Below are 19,011 nucleotides of genomic sequence, written 5' to 3' on the forward strand. Positions count from 1 at the left end.
GCCATTAAATGCTCAAACCTGATTAGCATTTAATGCTTTCTATCATTAAAGACACCACTCTCAACAATGAACTTATTTCAGCTGAAGAATGCATGAAAAAATTACAGCTAAATTTAGATCTGTTTACATAATTGAATCACAATTTCCTTGTTTATCACTGTGAAGCTACTTTGTATTATAAAGAGCTTTATATAAATAAGGGGTGAGTTGTTTTGACTATCATCATTATTACACTGATCAGAATAGATGGTTGAATATAGATGCAGGCCATGTGATGTCGTCACATAATGTTTTTAATAGGACACTAGATGGCACTATTTCAGTGTTTTATATTTTATTCTACATATTTTAAATGTATCTTTTTTTGGCCTAATGCACAAAATCAGCATTTGCATTTCTCTCTTGAAACTGCAAGAGTGATGTGTAGAGTATTGAAGACCGCACTCCATTCAACAGATGACAGCAGCATCTGACCTGTTGCCCATGATATCATCTGTCCCGAGTTTGTGTTGAACGCACTCATTTAAATTTCAGATGCTCCACTCACTTGTTTCTCTTATTTCTGTGTGCAGACAGAAAGTGACTGTACATTCATTAATACTTAATTAACTCTAATTCAGTCTTAACACTATGTGTGAGTGCAAGTGGGCAGTGCTACAAGAAGACCATCAATAAAGCTGCTTTTTGATTGTAGATGGAAGAATCCAGTTTGTCTTGTTGCAGCACTGGAATTGACTGTAGATGCTAAACACTAATGACCATCCATTGATTACTGATGGAGAACTGTGGGAATTTTTTTAGCCTTAAATTTTAGGCTAAAATCCATCCATCCATACATCCATCCATCCGTATAAATGTATATATACAGTATATGTATGCTAGATAAAATAAATACAATACAATTTCTCACCTTAGTCTAATCCACACAATGTCAGGACTTTTTAATATGTTTTAAAGAACCCTGAGCTTTAACCCTGTTATCTAATTGAAACAAATTGTGACTCATTAGATGAGCATGTGATGGCAGTAGCACTTTTTCACAGATTACATTATCTTCTGTGACTAAAAAAGTTTGAGGTACATTCCTCGATCTTTAACACAAAAGGCTTTTTGAGATATAAATATCCGAGCTATGCCATGGTGAGTGAGCGGTCAGAGAATGGATTTTTCTTCTAAGTGGACTTGAGAAAGAACAGTTATATTTTGTATATGCACTTATGTTTCAGTGCAAGGAAACATGAGATTGAATGAAGTAATTTAATAAAGCGTGGTTTTTTTAAACAAGACAACACAAAGGAGTGGAAGATCAAGACTTAACATTGGGGAAGTCCGTTTCTGGTCATAAGATGGTCTTATAATTGCACGATTAAATATATATGAGGATGCAAATAAGTATGTTGTGTGGTGGATTGGGTTTGTGTGGAGCCCATGCTGTGGGGTGATGGTCAGGAATAATAGACTGATGTAGTCACTGACTGCACCGTAGCAGGTGGCAGATGCTTTGCTCTGGCTGTGACATAAATGATTCAATACTTTGAGTGTAGTTGGCTCCCAGTTGCCATATAGCCATTTGCAAATAATGCATGTGTTATTTAGTATGATTGAATGACTTTTGCCATAGACACATGATAAATTAAAAAGACATGACTTCATAAATGTATGTTTGAATTAAACAGAATAACAAATGTGAAAATAGTGGAGCTTGATTTTACTTATTTACTTTTGATGTACTGCCATTCGAAAGTGCAAAAAGACTGCATTTATTAGATTACATAGTAAAGGTGATAAAAAAAAAAAAAAAAAAAAAAAATATATATATATATATATATATATATATATATATATATATATATATATATATATATATATATTACAATTTAAAATAACTATTTTGTTTTTGATGTTATGTAATTTATTCCTGGGGTGCAATGCTGAATTTTAGCATCATTACTTCTGTCTTCAGTGTCACATGCTCCTTCATGGATTATTCGAATATGCTGATTTGTTGCTCAAGAAACGTTTCTTATTATTATCAATGTTGAAAACATTTGTGCTGCTGCATAATAAATTCTCTAAGCTAAATTACGGTTCAAAGTTTAATACTAGCGTAAGTTTTAGTATTTTGTTCAGATCATTAATTCAACACAATATAGTGATTCTTGCCTCATTAAACACCCGTAATAATATTTAATTAATAAATTGCACACAATAAGACCAGAAACATATATAAACATCTTTTTATGCGTCATTGTAAAGACAGAAAAATCACTTTCTGTTTGCTTTGTTTCTTACTTAGACATGCAAACACATTCAAACCCAGATTAACTGTGTCATGTCATGAGTCCTTTGTTGTATAGCATCCTGGACTGCATCGAATCTGATTATTTGTTAGGCCATGCCTGCAGTAGGGTGTCTGCGGTGCTCGTGGAGGCCTGGTGGAGTTCAAGCTGTGTAGCACGAGTACTGACCCCCACCCTCCCATATAAATCAGGATAACACCAGCTGTCCGGTGACATCACAGCCCCCCGCATGCTGATTGGCCGATCAGTGCCATAGCCGGTTAGTATGGCTGCAGCTGTGGGATGCTGCTAGAACTAGAACAGACCTGAACAGAGCATCCAGACCAGCACGACTCCCCAGCCCCACCAACAACCGGAAGTCTCAGGGCTCCTAAAAACTGCCCTCGATTAGCAGCCCATCCACAGCGGAGGAGAGAGAGAGGGAGCGAGAGAGAGAGAGACAACAGGAGGAGGGGGAGGTTTCATCCTCCAGCACTCAGTCGCGCTGTGTTTTCACACGGAAAGCTCCTCCTGCTGCTCTGTTCTGCTTCCCGGAGGAAATAAAGGATAGCTGATCTGGTTTTCCTCCCTGGATGACACTTGCGCACTTTCACACATGAAGGACACAAAGAAACAAATGCAGGGCGCACAATGGCTCACTTTAAGGACGTAGCCATGAAAAAGACCACGTCTCTGAATCTGGTGACGGGATTCTTTCAGTATCTCCGTGGTAAGTGGGACATCGATGTCTCCTCTCATCCGACTGGAGTGTGGGAGCCTATAGCTCAGATTTACATGTAGTCTGTGCTCCACTGAATGTAGGTGAAACAGATGCATGATCCAGATATGCAGTGACACGTCTCTGGGTCATATGGCTCACTAGACATTATTGGCCAGCTGAGGTCTTCCTCATCTTCCTCCTCGGGAGAGGTAATCACCGTGTTGGCACGGGTCACGGCTGCACACGAGTGCTGATGCAAACCTCTTTACAGCTGCGCATGTTGGATTATGACGGCTGCGGTGTGCTTAAGGATGCACTGGCATGCCATGTGTGCTACAGTACAGTAAAGGATGCTTCCAAAACATGCCCCGTGCATTGCATTATTAATGCATGCAACCATAGGATGCTGTCTGTTGTGAAAATTTGCTGGTCTGTCTCAGCCCATCATGCATAAATATGTCTGGTGGGTGTTTGTTGGTGACCTGAATGACCTTATCTGTGTCTAAAAATGCTCTGCTGGATTTGTCTATTGTGTTAACAGACAAACTTCCATTCCTGCTGTTTGTGAAGTCAATCATCTCTATTAATATTCCTCATACTTAGGATTGGTGATTTATACAGTACTAAAGAGTTACAGTATTAAACTTTTTTCACCTTGCAAACAATTAAAAAATCGGTAGAATGTTACTTAAACTTGGGTTGACGCCACATAGCAGCACGCACAACACCATGCTAGCTATGACATAGCAATGCAAATCCATAGTTACACCCTGGCAACCGCTCAGAACATCCTAACTGCATAGCAAAGCTTTAACAACCACCCTGTGGCTTTTGCATTTCTTGCATCTCCTTGAGAGCTTGTGGTTTGCGCATACATGCTAATGTTGAGCATATCTGCCTGTGTCTGTGTAAAATCTGCATTTATGTTATTTATGCTGAGTATATGTAATAATGGGAATATTGGCACATGTTTCTGATGTTTTTGCTCATGCCACGTGTGGACTCTCAGCCCTCCTGTGCTGGTGAATATCTCCTCTCTAGCTCTGTAGACTTATAATGAAAATGCACAGTATTCAATGTTAATCCTCACAAATATAAGAAAATAGCGAGGCGAGTCATGATGACTGTGAGTAGGGTGAAGAAGACAGGAAAGCGTAATATCTGATTGGATATTGAAGAGTAAATCATATCTGCTCACTTATGTGGTTATTGTGTTTCTGTCTTTTGCAGATGAACAAGAGGCAGTGCAGAAAAGAACTTTCACAAAGTGGATTAATTCACACTTGGCCAAGGTAAGATGTTTTACAGTTTATTTCAGCTGAATCCCACAACATTTAGCTTGTAGTACTATTTACACTGGATTACAGTACAACAAAAACACTTTTGGACACTTTAAAAAATGCTATGTAATGGCATTATATAACAAAATATCATGCGTCTTTTGTGCTGAAATATTGAACAAATGTTGCTTTCATTTTTCTGAGCAGTTTTTATCAACTTTATCCAGCGGATCTCATTTTGATGAGTCATTTATTTTTACTTGGTGTTACTGTGTCATAAACCTGTACACATTCACTTGTTGAACTTTTGCCAAACTATAACGCCAGACTAAAATATGTGAAATCGAGTTCAACATGTTGAAATATGACCTTACATACAACATTTAGATACAACCTTTAATTGCATCTAAATGTTGTAGGACTCCAGTGATTTATGAAAGGGCATACTGACATGCAAAACAACATTTTTACTTCATATTTGTTAACACTGCAATTGTAACTTAAGTAACATAATTTTATTGACATTAGTAACTCTAATCAAATTATATGCATACAATTAAAATGTAAATCATTACATTACTGCTTTACCAGGAAAAGTCATTAGAATACAGTAATGCGTTAAAATACAGTAGTGCATTAAAATTATCAAAGGTTCTTGAACTGAACACTGAAGTAATGGCTAAGAAATACTCTTTTCAATCAATGGAATAAATGGCGTTTTTAATTATATTAAAATAGAAATCAACTATTTAAAATTGTAATAATATTTCATAATATTACAGTTTTACTGTATTTTTGATTAAATAAATGCAGCTTTTTCTCAAAAACAATCATGTAAAACATAGCAAACTTGTATTTGCTTAAAAATTATGCAAATTATATCTTTCTTCAAAATAAACTACTTTTTTATGCAACGACATTTAGACACTTTATAAATGTTGCTTAAGTGCTTTTTTGCTGCTGTATATCATGATAGACAATCACTAACTGAGTATATAATGCTAGACTGTTGGTGTTACTCTGAGGAAACACACCAGCGTTGTCTTATGCACTAATGTCTGTGTTACTGTTCTCCTGTCTTCCTGACCCATCATCCGTGAACAGTGAATGGTCCATGTGATTTGCTTTGTAGCCTAATGTCATAATTACTCTAAAGGGCAAATGTCTGTGTAACCAAGTAAAACTCAGATGATTAAAGACTAATCGTTGTGCAGGACAGTAAACAGTGAGTGAGGGGGCGTAATGCTATAATACTCTAATAAAAACCATGAAGAGTGCTGTTTGTGCTGTGTGCTGTAGGAATGAGTGCTGTGTTGTGATTGCTCTGATTGACCTGCTCTGATTGGTTCAGTCATCTTTTATAGGCATACATGACAGGAAATGTGTGCATAGGTAGTGTAGGATGGAGTATCTTGCTTAAAAAGCTAAAATTGCTGTGCAGTTTTGCAAAGCCTTCATTATAAAGCAGTTGTTGTATGTCTGTTTTATTGAACCACGAGATGTTAGCTCCTGCTAATTTAATCTTCTGGACCAGTCAAATTCACAAATGATTCAGTGGGACATTCTAAAACGCTTCACGTGAAAGTACATGGCTCAATGCATTAAAACGGTGTTTTAAAAAGACCACACTCAGTAAACAAATTATTAATAAAGCATTCTATTCACAGACATACACAGAATATGAATGCAATGCGTTTAATTGCACGTTAAGCATTTTCCTCCCATAACCTGCTTGTCTGTAAATAGAAGGCTTCATTAAAAATGTTTACTGAGTTTGGTCTTTTTAAAACACTTTTTGATGCATTATGCCACGTTAAGCATTTTCCTTTTAGGATCTCAAAAAGTTTAACTTAACATGTATGATGAATGTATGAAGCTTTTTACTGAAATAACCACAATCTTAACAACTGCACTAAAATAAGAGCAGGATGCATGAAATTGGGAATAGTAACTATAGCAAAGGATTACAGTTATGTCCTTTCAGAATCATCACTGGCCGGTAGGAATAAAAGTTTCTCTATTTCTTCACTTTAAAATGATGAGGAGCAGCATATTTTAGTGATATAAAAGGGAAAAAGTCTATGCTTTGCAATGTAGTAAGGAATATTAGACAGCAGACACATCAGCATATTGTGGTGTCATTTGTCAACTGCATTATAAGAATAATTGTCTTGTCATGCTATATATATTAAAACAATACTGATACATTCTTTTCATTTCCTTTCTCATACTCTGATGATACGAAATAATACAATTTAAAAAAATTATTTAATACATCATTCATTCTTCTATCTGATCCATTGTGGATAATCAACCCAATTAATTTACTAAATGTAGTGTGTTGTTCGTCTGTTAACCTAAAGATCAGCTTCATTTAGCAAAGCAATCATTTCAGGGACATGGAACCAGAGGCCTGGGGTTTTATCTAATAATTCTGACTTTTTATCTCATAAATTTGAGTCATAATATAAAATACTTTTATACTGTATATTTTGGGATGCACTTTAGACTTCAGAAAAGGTTGAAGATGAACATTTTAGTTTAATTTGACATTTCCACAAATGCTGACTTTTTATATCGGAAATAAAACTTTTTTTATGTTACAATTATATATATCATAATTTTGACTTAATTTCTTAATTATGACACAAGTCATATGAAAATTCTTTTATATATACTGGAATATAATTATGCCTTCAGAAAGTTTTTACTTATGTCATTAATATTAACTTTTTATCCCTCTATTGACTTTTTATGTCACAGTTATGATTTTATATCTCATAATTTAGACTTATCTCATAAGACAGTGTTTTTTTATGTGGCTTTCATATATTTTTCATATATATTTATGCATTTGTCTGTGTGTGGATGTATTTAAGTCATATTTATGATCTTTGTGTCTTGTGCTAAAGTAGCAGCAGGGCAGAGTTTATGTCTGACAGGTGAAAGTGCTTTAACTGAACTGAGACTTTCTGTAAGATTATCGGTCTTATTACGTTAAGTTGACTGTTTTTGGGATATATAGATCCCCTGTAACCATTTCTTACATTATGTGGAAATGCAGATTGAATCCCTGTCCATGGAGACAAGGGTAATTCTGGGAAGTTTTGGACACTGTAGGTATGTGCAGATGGCCGTCGAGAGGGGCTAGAACAATTCTCAGTGGGAAGAAACATGTTTCGCTCCTGAGGTCTTCGAAGTGTGTGTCCGCTGATTTCAGATACTGTGATTAAGAGTCAGCAACAGAATATTCAAGATGCAATCATTCAGAACCTGGTCAGCATTATATGGTGCACTTTACATTTTGAAAAAGCGATTAATTTGGAAAAAGGAGTTAATTTCCATTAACAGCATTTGCAACCCTTTTTACTGTCATAATTTGACTTATTTCTGAGTGAAGCTGTATAAATACAAATAATATTTTAGTAATAATCAGTTGTTTACAAATTCAGAATAACTTTATGATCATCCTCTACACTGTACACTAGAGTACATTTTACAAGAAAATACTATTTGAAGAAACCCAGTGATTTCTGGACTTATTTTGTTAACCTGAATCTGAAAATATGCATAAGCGTAAACATTTTTCCTTAGAAAAAAGTGTGCATTTGCTAATGCAGTGAAAAGAAGAAACAGTTTTTGGGCCAGGTCTAAAAACATGCATTTAAATAAATAGAAAGAGAAAGCGTTTGAAAACTGAAGGAAGTCACTATACTTTTGTGTATGTGGTAAGAAAATGCTTTGATAACACATAGTAAATGATGACATCAGCTGTTCATTGTTAAAGTCACATGGTTGTGTATAATGACCCACATGCTGAAGTGGAGCTGTTGTGAGTGTTGCTCCTCCCACTCGCCTCATTATGCGTGATTAGTTGCTTTGGTGATGGGGCACTTTGCAGCACACAAAGAGAGGATAATCTGACACAAATGGTGGGTTTAAGTATTCCAGTCAGCACAGATTGCACTGAGGCATCTTTTGTTCCACACAATCTGCTGCAGAACAAGAAAGTTTGAAGAATCTGAATAAAGTGCACACAGCCTTTGGTTCCACTGCAGTGAAGCAGCATGCGTACAGAAAGCACACGCTCAATGCATACTAACTGATCTGCAGAATATGCTTCGTAAAGCTTCATGAGTCTGCAGATGCTGTCTGTGTGTGTGCTGCTCGGCCTGTCTGTCCAGCTATCTTGTGTTGTTTTATTGAATATTTTTGCATTTGTTCCATAGAAATAAATCGAATGTCTAGCTTCCTTTATTTTTTAGTTTTATCAATGGTCAGCATGACCAAAGTTAATGTTTTGCACTTCACTTATGAAGCTTTTGCGTGATGGAAAGTTTTGTCTATTTTGGTTTGACCTCTGACACATCTGTTATCTTTTCCTATTGTGTCCATTTCCCTTTAAAAATTTAAAGTGCCTTTACACTCTTTTTGGTGTTTGTACGTTAGCAACTGAGCTGAGATTTTAATAATAGACCCAGACCTGCATCATGTACTGAATTCTAGTCCTCACAAACATGGTACAGTAGCTTTTTAATGATGCAAGTGTCAGATTGTAGTACTATTTGTAATCTTTTTTATTTTATTTTTAAAATTATGCTCAGCCAGACTGCATTTATTTGATTGAAAATATGGAATAATTGTAGCATTGGAAAATATTTTTTTATTTTTTTATTTTAATATATTTTAAAATGCAATTTATTCCAGTGAAGTAAAGCTGAAGTGTCAGCATTATTACTCCAGTCTTCAGTGTAACATGCTTTTCAAGTAAATGTTTTTTAATATCATGCTGTTAGGCTATTAGACATAAAATCTGCTGTAAACATAGTGAGGACCTGTTATAGTCCATGTATGAAAGATCATTTCCTGTGCCAGAAACTTAAAATCCTCTGGGAATGAAGAGAGAGGAATTTCTGATGACCTAAAAGCTTTTCAATGCATTTCTTCAGAAGATGATCTAAATCGACTTATAAGGTAGAATAAGAATAAAGTAGAATGAGAATAATAAAAGCGAAAGACATTAGTGCAGAAGCATTCAACACATTTGCAATCAAAGCACCATAAGTGTTCATTAAGTCCACCGTTCATGTATTCCTCTTCTTTTTTGTCCTTTCCAGCACAAACCTCCTTTTGAAGTCAACGACCTCTTTGAGGACATCAAGGATGGGGTGAAACTGCTGGCTCTGTTAGAAGTGCTGTCTGGACAGAGATTAGTAAGTGTTTCTGTGATGCAATAAACCTCTGCATTGAGCGCCGAAGCTGGTGGGACAGAGTCTGTTTCATGTCATGATGATGGGCTTGAAAGAGTCCTTCCTTTCATTTTTACTCCTGATAAACACCTCATATTTCCCCGCAGCCATGCGAACAGAACCGCCAGCTCAAAAGGATCCACTGGGTGTCCAACATCGGCACAGCTCTTAAGTTCCTGGAGGGAAGGAAGGTGAGCTGCTCATCTGTCTCAGTTATATGGGGATATTCTGTGTAACACTCCCTGCTGGGTCATTCCTGTTCTGCAGTACCTTTCTAGCTTTTAAAATTAACATGATTGCGCTATAATTTCAGGAAGTCTTTCTAGGAAAGGATATAGCAGGCTGTCAGAAATATGCTATGTTAAAGATCAGACAAGGACAAGAAATGAACAGGATGGAAATGAGGGCTAAAGTTAATAATTGAGGGTGTCAACTTAAAAAATTTACTTTTTTTCTATAAAAAAAAAAAAAAAGAGTTAAACTGATTTGTGCAATTTGATCAAGTATGATGTTTTAGAGTGACAGCACGAAGAATTCATTAAATGAATTGATGAAGCTTCCTTTAGTTTTTCCACCAAACGTGATGTCACTTCCGTTTCATTAAAGCTGCGTTTAGAAATAGGGATTTTTATGGACATGATATGGAAGAAAAACATATAAATTGATCACCAATATTAAAAGCATATTGTTTTTATTTTTCATAGATATTTTTTTTTTAAATTGGTTGTATATTTATTATATATATAAACAAATAAAATAATGTACAAATATTTCAGATAAAAGAAAAAATGATTTCAGTTATCAAAATGAATGTTTTATGCTTAAAGGTGCATTAAAAAATAAAGTAGAAGTAATATGTGAAAAAAATATTACAATTTAAAATAACTATTTCTGTTTCTGTTTCTAATAAATATTTTCTGTTTTAATATATTTTAAAATTCTATTGTACTGTAATTTATTTCTGTGATGCACAGCTGAATTTTCTGCATCAGTCCTCAGTGTCACATGATCCTTCAGAAATCATTGTAAAATGCTGATTGGCTGCTCAAGAAACATGTCTTATCATCATTGTTGTGCTGCTTAATATTTTTGTGGAAACCATGATACATATTTTTTTCTTAGGATTATTTGATGAATAGAAAGCCAAGTTTATTTGAAATAGAAAACAACATTTGTAACATTAGAAATGCCTTTACTGTCCCTTATGATCAATTTATTGCATCCCTGCTAAATAAAAGTATTATTTCACCACCCTCTATTATTATTATTGTTTTACTGATGCTGAATGAACTGAACAGAGTGATCCAGCCGTATCTGTATTCTTATCTGATCATTGAATATGTTCATTTGTCCCAGTCTGGCATCCGTCGTCATTCTTCATTTCTAACTGTGTGTTCTCTCTTAACATGTCTTGTCTCAGTCTGTGTACCGAGGTTCTCCGGTCAGTACTTCTCCTAGTCACAGTTCTCACAAACACCTCCTCTTGTTACGCATATCTGCTTTTTGATGATGCGTACCATATTCAGTGAAAACTCCATTATTTGCTGATCTCTGCTGTAGCTGCTACTGGCTGAAAGAGCCGCACTTATTTTTAGAAAGTTTGTTTTTTCTACAGCATCTCTTATGATGTCCGTGACTGGCTGACCATGAGCAAATTGCTTTTTTCTATTCACTCACATGTTCCTCATATACTCGGTGCATTCATATTTGCTTATCCACTAAGAAGTGAATATGTCTGGCTACTGATTTTTATTCCAGTCGGCGTTAAGTTAAAATAAACCCTGTTTGTTTTCTTAATGCACGTTCCTGGTGTTATTCTGCACGATTCCTAGTGCTGGTTCAGACTGGCTTGTTTGCACTGACCTCAGATCTGTGGATAATGTCTGTTACATTCATATTTTCAAATGATTTAGACTTTCTAACATGAGAAATATTTATTTTCCAGATCAAATTAGTCAATATCAATGCCACTGACATTGCTGATGGGCGGCCGTCCATCGTATTGGGGCTGATATGGACCATTATCCTCTATTTCCAGGTAATGTTTGCCAATTATGATAGTAGGATCTGGAAAACTGTAATAGGTCGGTGTGTATCTGGGTTGTGAGGATCTGTCCCTGGAACTTTTGCAGATTGAGGAGTTGACCAGTAATCTTCCAGCGCTTCAGGCTTTATCCAGCAGTGCGTCTTCGGTGGACAGCATGGCCAGCTCGGAGACGGGAAGCCCACCTATGAAACGCAAAGTGATGACAAAGTTTCAGGGCAATGCCAAAAAAGCCCTGCTCAGATGGGTCCAGAGCACAGCAACCAAGTAAATACAAGCTCTATTGAGGGTTTAAATGTATCATTTGAAATGGATATGTCAACCAACAAGAACTGTGTATAGAAACTGGCCTAATCTTCTAATGAGATGCTATTTCTTCTCTTGAGGCGTCTTGGGATTGAAGTTAAAGACTTTGGTCCTAGTTGGCGCAGTGGTGTGGCCTTCCATTCTGTTATTCATGCCATTCGGCCAAACCTTGTGGACATGGACGTTGTGAGAAAAAGAAGTAATCGGGAGAACCTTGAAGAGGCCTTCAGCGTGGCAGAGAACGAACTGGGAATACCACGTTTACTAGATCCTGAAGGTAAGGATACGGCTTATTTTACTTTTTAATTTCCCTTGAGGTAAGCGATGTCGACTTAATGTCGACTTACAAAATTGTGTAAACATGGTCTTTGAAAATAGTTCTTTGAGAATTACATGTTTTTTAGATATGTGCAAAGTTAATATAATGATATTCTTTTAAATGACCTTTGCTTTCAACACAGGTACCATGCTATAATACATTTAAAGCATAAAAACATTCTTGAAATAAAGCCAACATTATCTAAAAAAGCTGGCTGCCAAGGCAACATTACTCTTTTTTTATTTCATTTAACTTGATGTAGTACATTGACTAAAACTTAAACTAAAATGTATAAAAAAAATATAGACACGTATATAGAAAATATAAAAAGCAAAACTAATTTACAGTAAAATAAAAATAAAAATTGAAATAATATAATAACTATAGTAAAAGTATTGTGTATGGTATAACCACCTAATACCATGAATGTATCGCCAGTCCTAATATTGTGTGCTTAATAATGTAGATTCTGTCAATGATCTGTTGTGCTTTTGTAGAGCCACTCATTTGGTTCAAGTCTGATTTGAATAGACACTTCTTAATTATACTAGAGATCCATCATTATCAAGCCTCATTATAGACAGACGCTGTTATAGTTTGTAGGTCAAGCATGTCATCAGTCTAGATCATCATGGTGTGATCTGGAAGAAGCCCTTTGAAGAGGCTATAAAAAGCCTCATTTGGCTCTTCGGGTCAGTGGATCATCTAATGTGACAGTCACCTGATGATGCACTGTAAAACTCAAACAAAAATTAAATGCATGCATAGATACATACATAAATAGTGCAAAGGATTTAAAATTTTGTGGTTCAAATCTACAACTTTGTTTTATTGCAGATGTGGATGTGGACAAGCCTGATGAGAAATCCATAATGACATACGTAGCTCAGTTCCTGAAGCACTATCCAGATCCCCACCAGTCTGAGACAGATGGACAGCAAGAGGAGGTACGCTTTAGTGCTTATGCTCTTGTATAAGCTAAAAATACACTAGCCGCTTGCTGTTGTTATTTACTGCAGTCCCTGCTGTAGTGCTTCCTCATCAGTCACTAACATTACTGTAGTCCATCACAATGTGGGATCCATTCAAGAATCATTTTACTCTAGAATCACGCCCATGGTGCATTGCTCTGTGTGCTCACTCTGTCTCTCTGTATGTATCACTCGCCGTACGCATTCGTAGCTGGTTCGTTCCATTCCTACATTCGCTCTCTCTATCCCAGCTCTACAGGTAAGAGTCGATTATGTCTCGTCTGCATGAGGTTCATTTAGTGCATGGGACATTCTCAAGAAACGATGCCATATGTGCTAGAAAGTTTCGGAAACATTATTACAACATAGTTATTGTAACTTAGTAAATTGCAGAAACATGCATATGCTTATCATAAAATATAATGGATAAATATAATGAGTATTTATCAATAAATAACATTTCATAATTGAAAATAATATTAATATCTAATGATTGTGCTCATTCAAAACCGATTTTGTCCAAAAAGGATTTGGGGTTAAAGATCTGTGCAAAAATAAAGAAGTTTTAGTCGCAAAGCATAATTGCACACACATTGTTTACTTCTTAAAATGTATTTTTCGTTAAATGCAATGAAAGTGCATGAACAACAAATATTTTTATTTATACTTATTGATATTTGCGTAAAGGCAGTGAAGCATAATCTTTTTGTTTAAAAAAAAAAACGTGGTAGATCTTTTTAATAAAAACAAATTATTTAAAAATGTTGTTTAGCAGTATACACTTGACTAAACTAAAATCTAGTTAGTTATATGATTAATTATTTCTAAAGTCAGTTGTAACACAAATGTCACTGTTTGCTGAGAATGGCCTGGCGGCGGTGGATACTCTCTGCTTGTTTCCTCTCTTTCTCTGGCTTTGATCTTGCTAACGTCTTGACTGTGTTGTGTTTGCATCTCTTGATGTGCCTTTGCTTTCCTGGACAGTATGATCCACAAGATATAGAGCTAATGCTTGAGGTATGTGTATATTAATACATAGGGCCATAACAGCTCTGTATTATGTGTAACAAACTACAAAATAGTGGAGATCTTCTTTATTCTTCTTTGGAATTGTTTCACACTGCTGTGTTACCTGCTCTGGGTTCTTGTTATAAGGGTTTCTTGCTGAATACCTGCTAAGCGAGTGATAAATCTTTGTTTCTTTCTGTCTGATGTGCACAGCGTGAGGAACGCAAGGTGCTGAGGGAGGTGAAGGTCTGGCTGGATCAGCTAGAGAGAGATATACTGCGTGCACAGGGATCTGAAGAGAGTCTCACCGACAAATATCAGGTGAATCATGATCTTTAGGCTGCTTTTAAGATTGCAATATGCAAATTAGCTCTGTTATGATTGGCTAAACTTTTCACATTTGAAATGAAATGAGATATGAGTTGTGAGTTTGCTATCAGGTCAGATGTAATGATTTCTCCTCCATCCTTCTTCTTTGACTGCAGGCTTTTAAGAGTTACCGTGTGCAGTATGAGATGAGAAAGAAACATATCGAGTCTCTCCTGCAGCCGGTGCACAAGGATGGCAAACTGTCCGTAGACCAGGCCGTGGTCAAACAGGCCTGGGATCACGTGTCTGTCAGGGTGCGTGATTGTATATTTGATTATGTTTGAAAATAGTTTTTACTTCTAGTCTAATAGTTTTAGTTCTACTCTGAACTGTTACTGCTGTGCTTCTCTAGCTGTCATTAGCTGTAATGAAGTGTGAATTGAAGCGTAGAACATAGATACAGGCTTCATTACTGAGGAAAGAGGACAGACACACAGAGAATGTTTTGTTTAATAGAACAGAAGAGTCCACAGAGCGGACACTGCAATCTGGCCAGACACTTGACAGCTTGAAGGGTCCTCACAGACAGCAAACAGCTTTCAAAGCAAATCTCTCCTTTTGATATTTGCGATGCTTTTATGTGGCTTGCGCAGCTCTTAGACTGGCACATCCATCTGGATAAGTCTTTGCCGGGACCTCTGGGAGTGATCGGAGCCTGGCTGCATCGGGCAGAACTTTCCCTGAGAGAGGACATACCCATTCAACAGGCCCACGAAGAGACGGCCAACATCATCCACAGAAAACTGGAACAGCACAAGGTAGGTGCAAGAACTTTTTTTCCCTTTCTTAAGGGAATTTCTCTGATTACTGTGCTGCTCAAATTAAAAACAATGTCTGTGCAGGAGGTTTTGAAGAATTTGGAAGGACACCGACAGACATTTCAACAGATTCACAGAGACCGATCGGTAAACGGCGTCCCGGTTCCACCAGAGCAGCTTCAGGACATGGCAGAAAGGTTAAATCTGATGACCTTGAGTTTCATTTAACTGTTTAAAGGTGCCGTGAAATTGCAACTGCAATGCATTTAATGTATGTTATGTTATGTACAATTAAATACATAACAATGGCAATTTAGAGTATTAACTGCACTGTTGCTATAGACTTGAATAGATTACAAACTTAGTCATATTTAGAGCCATCAAATGACTTGAGACATGAAGCAACCATCCAGGGGTGCTTTCCCAACAACAACTATGGTCGCAAGTTCCGTCGTTACCAATAGTGTACAATGGAACTAATGACTATAGTTAGATAACGATGCTTTTGGGAAACGCACCACAGAACAATTTAGCAGCTACCTAGACCACACCAGGCAACCACATAGCAACACCCTAGCAACCACCCAGAATGCCTCAAAAAACATACAGCAACACCCTAGCAACCACCAAGAACTCCTCTGGCAACCACATAGCAACACCCTAGCAACGACCCAGAACGCCTCAAACAAACATACAGCAACGCCCTAGCAACCATCCAGAGCTCCCCTGGCAACCACACAGCAACACCCTAGCAACCACCCAAAACACTCCAGGTAACCACATAGCAACGCCCTAGCAACCATCCAGAGCCCCCCAGATAACCACATAGCAACGCCCTAGCAACCATCCAGAGCCCCCCAGATAACCACATAGCAACGCCTTAGCAACCACCCAGAACTCCCCAGACAACCGCCTAGCAACCACCCAAAACACTCCAGGCAACCACACAGCAACACCCTAGCAACCACCCAAGACACTCCAGGTAACCACATAGCAACGCCCTAGCAACCATCCAGAGCTCCCCAGACAACCACATAGCAACGCCTTAGCAACCACCCAGAACTCCCCAGACAACCACATAGCAACGCCCTTGCTACCACCCATAACTCCCCAGACAACCACATAGCAACGCCCTAGCAACCCCCCAGAATTCCCCAGACAACCACATAGCAACACCCTAGCAACCACCCAGAACTCCCCAGACATCCACATAGCAACGCCCTAGCAACCACACAGAACACTCCAGGCAACCACATAGCAACGCCCTAGCAACTACCCAGAACACCCCAGACATCCACATAGCAACGCCCTAGCAACCATCCAGAACTCCCCAGACAACCACATAGCAACACCCTAGCAACCAACCGAAACTCCCCTGGCAACCACATAGCAACACCCTAGCAACCACCCAGAACTCGAAGAACCGAATAAGACCAGCAACATTTATTAATAGATTATGATTTTAAATTGACATTATAGACTGTAATTATAGAAGCTCAAAATCCCAAACCCCACGAGTTACTGCTAGATTTACTAATATGTCATGTTTCCGCAGGTTTAATTTCGTGTCCACGTCGTCTCACGTCCATCTGATTAAGTTTGAGTTCTGGGAGTTGAAGTACCGTCTCATGGCGTTTCTCATGCTGGCCGAGTCAAAGCTCAAATCCTGGATCATTAAATACGGCCGGCGGGACTCAGTGGAGCTTCTTCTGCAAAATTATATTGTATGTCCTCCAGCGTATTTCATAAACTCTTAATCTGCTTTATAAAAACTGATTTATCTGACATGTTGTGAAACATCTTCCCATTACTGTCCTCTTTTACACACAGGCGTTCATCGAAGGCCATAAGTTCTTTGAGCAATATGAAACCACGTTCCAGACTCTGAAACAAGCTGCAGACTCCTACTTGAAATCTGGGGCTTCAGGTAAGATACATCGCACTTTAAAGCATTATTCCCCTGAGGCTGGAGATTCATGCAGCTTTTTATAATCGTTCCCTGGCAGCGTTTCTGAACTCTAGCAGCTGAAATGAGCCTACTGCTTAGTTTGTGATCAGGCAGCCTCATTCTGTCACACATCCTTGAAACCTTCATTAGTGCTGTGGAGTAATATTGTTCCTTAGAATATTATATCTGACACGCTCAGTCTGATGGTATTCTTTGATATATACTAAATATATTCTGGGTGAATGCATCGAATGTATTGAATATATAGAATGGATGAATTTAAGAAATGAGGGATAAATAAAATATATTCATAAATTCACATAGAGAACAGTTATTTTAAATTATAACATTTCACAATATTACTGTGTCCTAATATATATTTTTGATTAAAGAAGTAGCATACAAGACATACCCCCCCCCCCAAAAAAAGTTAAAGTAAATACAATTTAAAAAAGAATAGATATAGCCTATTCTTTGACTGCCTAGTAGAAAAGTAACATTTAAAATACATTTATTCCATTCTAAGTATAGTTCAAATGTGTTAACATATTTACTGACATATCGCAATTGAGACATATTGATTATTGATAAATATTAATTAAACTTTATTTCGAGTACTATTTGTGCACAATGCACATTTCTTAATATTAAGCCTAAAATGTATTTTAATGTCAATTTCAATGAGGCCTGTATGAATAATACCAGTCTTTAAATAAAAGATATTTAAAGTGCACTTAAAGTATAATTGCAATAGTTCCACTTTAGCACAACCAAATATACTTCATATATATATATATATATACTTCATATATATATACATATATATAGCGTGACTTCAGCACAATTAAAGTACAATATTAGTTTTCATAATTTAGCAGACTTTAAGTATATCAGTTTAGTATACCAAAAGTACCATTGCAGGTTATTTTTAATAAGCACATATACATTCAAATCTATTTGTGTTATACTTAGCATGAAATAAATGTATTTCAAATACATTTTAGTATGTTTATTTTTCACAAGAGTGTTTAGATCACATGGTTGCTCTTGATTGATGTGTGGAACATCACAATACAGTGATTTCACGTCTGCTAACCCCTTCTGTCAGTTCACTTAGCGTAGTCTAATCCACAACACTGGGACCTTCCTGACTCTAGGGATTGATTTGTGTGGAAATCAGACTGAGAAATGCATTTGTTTTTAGTGTGCGAGACTCTGTTATTCATAATGTGATTTGCCTTCAGCCGAGGAGGTAGAGGGGGTGAATAAGTTTCTGAGCGAGGCCACGGCGCAGTGGAAGAACCTGTCAGTGGAGGTGCGCAGCGTCCGCAGCATGCTGGAGGAAGTGATCTGCAACTGGGAGAAATACAGCAGCACAGTGGCCAGCCTGCAGGCCTGGCTGGAGGACGCCGAGAAGATGCTCAACCAGTCAGAGAGCGACAAACGGGTGCGTTGACCAGTTTGAGACGTTCAGATGAAATGCTGTTGATCGAAAACTGTTGTGTATAAACAGTGTGAATTCTTCTGCAGGAGTTTTTCCGGAATCTTCCACACTGGATTCAGCAGCACATGGACATGAATGATGCTGGAAACTTCCTGATTGAGACGTGCGATGAGACCGTGTCTCGAGAACTGAAACAGCAGTTGCTGCTTCTCAACGGCAGATGGAGAGAGCTGTTTGTCAAAGTCAAACATGTAAGACATGTGACTTATTCTACACTACACATCAAGCATTTTGTTTTTATCCCTCAAGTCAGGG

The 19,011-nt window shown here is 37.3% G+C and overlaps 1 protein-coding gene across 9 annotated transcripts in view; it reads left to right on the forward strand.

Moving 5' to 3' along the window:
• syne1b (spectrin repeat containing, nuclear envelope 1b) overlaps positions 1-19,011 on the forward strand; it is a 102,196-nt gene that overhangs the window by 4,599 nt on the left and 78,586 nt on the right. For 3 of the 9 annotated variants that reach the window (XM_026286574.1, XM_026286579.1, XM_026286580.1), the window contains exons 1-17: positions 2,586-3,009; positions 4,231-4,292; positions 9,398-9,493; positions 9,637-9,720; positions 11,475-11,567; positions 11,662-11,840; positions 11,960-12,156; positions 13,036-13,145; positions 14,154-14,186; positions 14,391-14,498; positions 14,663-14,800; positions 15,140-15,304; positions 15,389-15,501; positions 16,860-17,028; positions 17,135-17,231; positions 18,497-18,699; positions 18,783-18,947. In XM_026286574.1, the coding sequence (XP_026142359.1) occupies positions 2,931-3,009; positions 4,231-4,292; positions 9,398-9,493; positions 9,637-9,720; positions 11,475-11,567; positions 11,662-11,840; positions 11,960-12,156; positions 13,036-13,145; positions 14,154-14,186; positions 14,391-14,498; positions 14,663-14,800; positions 15,140-15,304; positions 15,389-15,501; positions 16,860-17,028; positions 17,135-17,231; positions 18,497-18,699; positions 18,783-18,947 (2,091 nt within the window). In that variant the 5' untranslated portion in view covers positions 2,586-2,930. Of the gene's footprint in view, positions 1-2,583; positions 3,010-4,230; positions 4,293-9,397; positions 9,494-9,636; positions 9,721-11,474; positions 11,568-11,661; positions 11,841-11,959; positions 12,157-13,035; positions 13,146-14,153; positions 14,187-14,390; positions 14,499-14,662; positions 14,801-15,139; positions 15,305-15,388; positions 15,502-16,859; positions 17,029-17,134; positions 17,232-18,496; positions 18,700-18,782; positions 18,948-19,011 lie in introns of those variants that run through there. The other 6 variants (XM_026286575.1, XM_026286578.1, XM_026286576.1 and 3 more) reach the window with 4 other exon arrangements.

Source organism: Carassius auratus, chromosome 17, assembly GCF_003368295.1.
Source record: "Carassius auratus strain Wakin chromosome 17, ASM336829v1, whole genome shotgun sequence".
NCBI classification, from domain to species: Eukaryota; Metazoa; Chordata; class Actinopteri; order Cypriniformes; family Cyprinidae; genus Carassius; species Carassius auratus.